Source organism: Bos taurus, chromosome 15 (genome assembly GCF_002263795.3).
Source record: "Bos taurus isolate L1 Dominette 01449 registration number 42190680 breed Hereford chromosome 15, ARS-UCD2.0, whole genome shotgun sequence".
Classification (NCBI taxonomy): Eukaryota; Metazoa; Chordata; class Mammalia; order Artiodactyla; family Bovidae; genus Bos; species Bos taurus.
Genome location: NC_037342.1, coordinates 79,138,188 through 79,144,703, shown reverse-complemented (window position 1 = coordinate 79,144,703; position 6,516 = coordinate 79,138,188). Strand labels below are relative to the sequence as shown.

The following is a 6,516-nucleotide window of genomic DNA, read 5'->3' as shown; positions in this document are numbered from 1 at the left end:
TCTCCGATACATATATAGGACAGGGAGCTATATTTAATATCCTGTAATAAACCATAATGGATATATATATATATATGTATATATGTATATATATACTGCTGCTAAGTCACTTCAGTTGTGTCTGACTCTGTGCAACCCCATAGACAGCAGCCCACCAGGCTCCCCCGTCCCTGGGATTCTCCAGGCAAGAACACTGGAGTGGGGTGCCATTGCCTTCTCCGATTCATGAAAGTGAAGTTGCTCAGTCGTGTCTGACTCCCAGCGACCTCATGGACTGCAGCCCACCAGGCTTCTCCATCCATGGGATTCTCCAGGCAAGAGTGCTGGAGTGGGGTGCCATTGCGTTCTAGTCTTTATCTATTTCCAAATTCCACATTGATCCCTCCCCCAACTTTCCACTTTGGTAACCATTAGCTTTTTTCCCATGCCTCTAGGAGTTTATTTCTGTTCTGTTGCTAAGCTAGTTTGTAGCATTGCTTTTAGATTCCACATGTAAGTGATATCATGTGGTATTTGTCTTCCTCTTCCTGACATCACTTAGTATGATACACTCTAAATTTATCAATATTGATATAAGTGGCATTATTTCACTCTATTTTTATGACAACAGTATTTCATCATGTACACACACCACATCTTTATCTGTCCATCCCTCAGCGGGCAGGTGTCTTCCATGTCTTGGCTACTGTTAATAGTGCTTCTATTGTTAACAGTGCTTCTATTGTTAATAGCGCTTCTATTGTTAATAGCGCTTCTATGAACCTTGAGGTTCATGTATTTTTTTGAATTGCTGTTCTCCATATGTGTGCTCAGAAGTGGGATTGCTGGATCATATGGAAACTTTAGCTCGTACAGGAACCTCCATACTGTTTTCCATAGCGGTGATGGCGATTCAGTCTAAGTTGTGCCCGACTCTTGCGACCCCATAGTGGCAGCACCAAATTATATTTCCACCAACAGTGGAGGGGGATTTCCTCTTCTTCATACCCTCTCTGGCATATACTATTTGTAGACTTTTAAAATAATAGTCATTCTGAACAGTGGGAAGTGATATCTTACTGTAGTTTTGATTTGCATTTCTCTAATAATTATCAAAGTTGTGCATCTTTTTATATGCTTATTGGCCATTTGTATGTATTTTTGAAGAAATGTCTATTTAGATCTTCTGCTCATTTTTTGACTGGGAGCAGACTTCCCCTAAATATACACATATTCCATTCACTCAACTTCTCAAGTGTTTATTTAAGCATCATTCTTACACAAGGCTACCTGACAACTTTAATCAAAATTTAGGCCGCATCCTGGCTATGTCCTCTTTTTTCATTTCAATATTGCTCAACAACATCAATCATACTATATAGCTTACTTTTCATTCTGCAAATTTTCTGTATTTTCTCTAAGCCTCATGAAGAATGAGTCTTGGTTGTTAAAAAGCCAATGCATGTTTAATTTCTTAAATGAATCATTTATGTAATATTTATCAGCCATTCTTTTTTGTAACTTTTACTCTGCTAGCACTACAGAAAAACTGTGAATGTACTATACATTATTTGGTTTATAAAAATTAGTGTTTTAAGGAAGAGACACATAATAGGCCACACATAAGAACACACAGGAATGGCAGATGAGGGCCTGAAACTAGGCATGGATGAATATCTGAGCAGGGATTAGTCATCTGTTAATGATATATTTTGTTTCAGAGTAATGAATAGTTTTCTTTATTTCTATGATTCTCATACATCAATTCTTCTTCATCCAATAGAGGTAAATTTACAAAGCTTAAACAACACCAATAATGGTATACATTCACTAATACATTGCCCATTGTTAACATATCCTAGAGTAAATTTTAAATAGTATATTTGCACATATTTTCCAGTTTATAGACAGGGAATTTTTACCTCTTTGTTCCTCAAACTGTAGATCCCTGGATTCAGCATGGATATTGCTGCTAACCACTTCAGTATTCTTGCCTTGAGAACCCCATGAACAGTATGAAAAGGCAGAATGATAGGATACTGAAAGAGAAACTCCCCAGGTCAGTAGGTGCCCAATATGCTACTGGAGATCGTGGAGATATAACTCCAGAAAGAATGAAGGGATGGAGCCAAAGCAAAAACAATACCCAGCTGTGGATGTGACTGGTGATAGAAGCAAGGTCCGATGCTGTAAAGAGCAATATTGCATAGGAACCTGGAATGTCAGGTCCATGAATCAAGGCAAATTGGAAGTGGCCAAATAAGAGATGGCAAGAGTGAATGTCGACATTCTAGGAATCAGTGAACTGAAATGGACTGGAATGGGTGAATTTAACTCAGATGACCATTATATCTACTACTGCAGGCAAGAATCCCTCAGAAGAAATGGAGTAGCCATCATGATCAACCAAAGTATCCGAAATGCAGTACTTGGATGCAATCTCAAAAATGACAGAATGATCTCTGTTCGTTTCCAAGGCAAACCATTCATTATCACAGTAATCCAAGTCTATGCCCTAACCAGTAATGCTGAAGAAGCTGAAGTTGAATGGTTCTATGAAGACCAGAAGACCTTTTAGAACTAACACCCAAAAAAGATGTCCTTTTCATTATAGGGGACTGGAATGCAAAAGTAGGAAGTCAAGAAACACCTGGAGTAACAGGTAAATTTGGCCATGGAATATGGAATGAAGCAGGACAAAGACTAATAGAGTTTTGCCAAGAAAATGTACTGGTCATAGCAAACACCCTCTTCCAACAACACAAGAGAAGACTGTATGCATGGACATCACCAGATGGTCAACACCGAAATCACATTGTTTATATTCTTTGCAGCCAAAGATGGAGAAGCTCTATACAGTCAGCAAAAACAACCAGGAGCTGACTGTGGCTCAGACCATGAACTCCTTATTGCCAAATTCAGACTTAAGTTGAAGAAAGTAGGGAAAAACCACTATACCATTCAGGTATGACCTAAATCAAATCCCTTATGATTATACAGTGGAAGTGAGAAATAGATTTAAGGGCCTAGATCTGATAGATGGAGTGCCTGATGAACTATGGAATGAGGTTTGTGACATTGTAAAGGAAACAGGGATCAAGACCATCCCCATGGAAAAGAAATGCAAAAAATCAAAATGGCCGTCTGGGGAGGCCTTACAAATAGCTGTGAAAAGAAGAGAAGCAAAAAGCAAAGGAGAAAAGGAAAGATATAAGCATGTGAATGCCGAGTTCCAAAGATTAGCAAGAAGAGATAAGAAAGCCTTCTTCAGTGATCAATGCAAAGAAATAGAGGAAAACAACAGAATAGGAAAGATTAGAGATATCTTCAAGAAAATCAGAGATATCAAAGGAACATTTCATGCAAAGACAGACTCAATAAAAGACAGAAATGGTATGGACCTAACAGAAGCAGAAGATATTAAGAAGAGATGGCAAGAATACACAGAAGAACTGTACAAAAAAGATCTTCATGACCCAGATAATCACGATGGTGTGATCACTGACCTTATGCCAGACATCCTGGAATGTGAAGTCAAGTGGGCCTTAGAAAGCATCACTATGAACAAAGCTAGTGGAGGTGATGGAATTCCAGTTGAGCTATTCCAAATCCTGAAAGATGATGCTGTGAAAGTGCTGTACTCAATATGCCAGCAAATTTGGAAAACTCAGCAGTGGCCACAGGACTGGAAAAGGTCAGTTTTCATTCCAATCCCAAAGAAAGGCAATGCCAAAGAATGCTCAAACTACCACACAATTGCACTCATCTCACAAGCTAGCAAAGTAATGCTCAAAATTCTCCAAGTCAGGCTTCAGCAATATGTGAACCGTGAAATTCCTGATATTCAAGTTGGTTTTAGAAAAGGCAGAGGAACCAGAGATCAAATTGCCAACATCCGCTGGATCATGGAAAAAACAAGAGAGTTCCAGAAAAACATCTATTTCTGCTTTATTGACTATGCCAAAGCCTTTGACTGTGTGGATCACAATAAACTGTAGAAAATTCTTCAAGAGATGGGAATACCAGGCCACATGATCTGCCTCTTGAGAAATTTGTATGCAGGTCAGGAAGCAACAGTTAGAACTGGACATGGAAAAACAAACTGCTTCCAAATAGGAAAAGGAGTACATCAAGGCTGTATATTTTCACCCTGTTTATTTAACTTCTATGCAGAGTACATCATGAGAAACTCTGGACTGGAAGAAACACAAGCTGGAACCAAGATTGCTGGGAGAAATATCAAGAACCTCGGATATGCAGATGACACCACCCTTATGGCAGAAAGTGAAGAGGAACTCAAAAGCCTCTTGATGAGAGTGAAAGTGGAGAGTGAAAAAGTTGGATTAAAGCTCAACATTCAGAAAATGAAGATCATGGCATCCAGTCCTATCACTTCATGGGAAATAGATGGGGAAACAGTGGAAACAGTGTCAAACTTTATTTTTGGGGGCCCCAAAATCACTGCAGATGGTGACTGCAGCCATGAAATTAAAAGATGCTTACTCGTTGGAAGGAAAGTTATGACCAATCTAGATAGCATATTGAAAAGCAGAGACATTACTTTGCCAACAAAGGTTCATCTAGTCAAGGCTATGGTTTTTCCAGTGGTCATGCATGGATGTGAGAGTTGGAGTGTGAAGAAGGCTTAGTGCGGAAGAAATGATGCTTTTGAACTGTGGTGTTGGAGAAGACTCTTGAGAGTCCCTTGGACTGCAAGAAGATCCAACCAGTCCATTCTTAAGGAGATCAGCCCTGGGATTTTTTGGAAGGAATGATGCTAAAGCTGAAACTCCAGTACTTTGGGCACCTCATGGGAAGAGTTGACTCTTTGGAAAAGACTCTGATGCTGGGAGGGATTGGGGGCAAGAGGAGAAGGGGACGACAGAGGATGAGATGGCTAGATGGCATCACTGACTAGATGGATATGAGTCTGAGTGAACTCGGGAGTCGGTGATGGACAGGGAGGCCTGTCATGCTGCGATTCATGGGGTCACACAGAGTCGGACACGACTGAGCAACTGATGTGATCTGATCTGATCTGATTGCTGCTAATTCACTCCAGTCGTGTCTGACTCTGTGCGACCCCATAGACGGCAGCCCACCAGGCTCCCCCGTCCCTGGGATTCTCCAGGCAAGAACACTGGAGTGGGTTGCCATTTCCTTCTCCAATTCATGAAAGTGAAAAGTGAAAGTGAAATTGCTCAGTTGTGTCCGACCCTCAGCGACCCCTTGGACTGCAGCCTACCAGGCTCTCCCATCCATAGGATTTTCCAGGCAAGAGTACTGGAGTGGGGGTGCCTTTGCCGTTTCTCAGCATGCGTATTAATAAAGTATAAAATAAAGATGTCATTTTATCAATATCAAAGGAATCACTTGATTTGGGCTGCATGTACATAAAGAAGAGAATACCATAGAATATGACTGTCACTGTCAAATGAGATCCAGAGGTGGAGAAAGCCTTGTGTCTTCTTTCCGCAGAGTTCATCCTAAAGATGGTGACAAGGATCAAGATATAGGACACAAGAACTATCAGAAGAGATGAAACCAAATTAAAAATTGAAAAGATCAGAATTATCCATTTAATTTCACGTGTGTCTGAACAGAGCAAAGATATCAAGGGCAGATTATCACAGAAATGCTTAATGACATCATGACCACAAAAAGATGAAATAAAAATTTTTATGATGGTTAGCAGAGACAAAAAGAGGCTGTATAGATAGGGAATGGCCACTAGTGTGTGACATAATCTTTGTGACATGATGCTTGTGTAGAGCAGAGGGTTAAAGATGGCCACGTAGCGGTCATAGGCCATAGCAGACAGAATGAAAATTTCACTGGTGATAAACCTACTGAAGAAAGAGAGTTGGGTAGCACACCAATGATAAGAGACTGTATGCTGATCTATGGCAAGATTTACTAGCATTTTGGGTCCTACAGCTGTTGAGTAACCAAGATCAGTAAAAGCCAGATGTATGAGGAAAAAGCACAGGGGTGTGTGTAGCCTGGAGTCTATCATGGTGAGAATGATCAAGCCCAGGTTATACCCCACTGAGACCATGTAAACAATGAGGAAGAGTCCAAACAAAGGCGCCTGTAGCTCAGGGAGATCGGTGATTCCTACAAGGATGAATTCATTCAGTATCATCAGATTGTGTTTGTCCAGCCAGGCCATTCGGGAAATATAAACTGAGAATAAATATAAAAATAATGATTAACCTTCATGAGCTATGGTGAGATTATCATTGTAATAAGTGGTTACAATCTTAAATCTTATGTTTATGGTTTGTTAATTTAATTGGCAGCTCAGTTTTCTCTCTCCCAAGTCACTTTAGCTCCTGACAGGTGTCTTAGACATGACACATAAACAGTACAAAAAAACAAAAATAAATAATTTGACTTTATATAAATGAAAATTAAAACAAAGTTTTGTCTGTCAAAGGACATTCTCAAAGTATTAAAAAACATGACCCTCACAATGGAAAAAGTTGGGAATCATACGTCTGATGTGTCTAATACATTGAATATACAAAACACTTT

At 39.8% G+C, this 6,516-nt stretch overlaps 1 protein-coding gene across 2 annotated transcripts; it reads right to left on the bottom strand.

Annotated features, from left to right (window-relative positions):
• Positions 1 to 1,880: 1,880 nt before the first annotated feature.
• On the bottom strand, positions 1,881 to 6,151 carry OR8K56 (olfactory receptor family 8 subfamily K member 56). Of its 2 annotated transcripts, XM_002693653.1 has the most exons (2): positions 5,299 to 6,151; positions 1,881 to 1,948 (listed from the first exon to the last, which is right to left on the bottom strand). In XM_002693653.1, exons 1-2 carry the CDS (start codon positions 6,149 to 6,151, stop codon positions 1,881 to 1,883), a joined length of 921 nt encoding a protein of 306 aa, XP_002693699.1. The 2 variants fall into 2 exon arrangements, with proteins under 2 accessions (XP_002693699.1, NP_001377276.1); NM_001390347.1 differs by lacking the exon at positions 1,881 to 1,948 and having other exon boundaries at positions 5,198 to 6,151.
• Positions 6,152 to 6,516: the final 365 nt, after the last annotated feature.

Coding starts and splice junctions, on each gene's coding strand:
- OR8K56 (NM_001390347.1), bottom strand. CDS start 6,151: ATGGCCTGGCTGGACAAACACAATCTGATGATACTGAATGAATTCATC.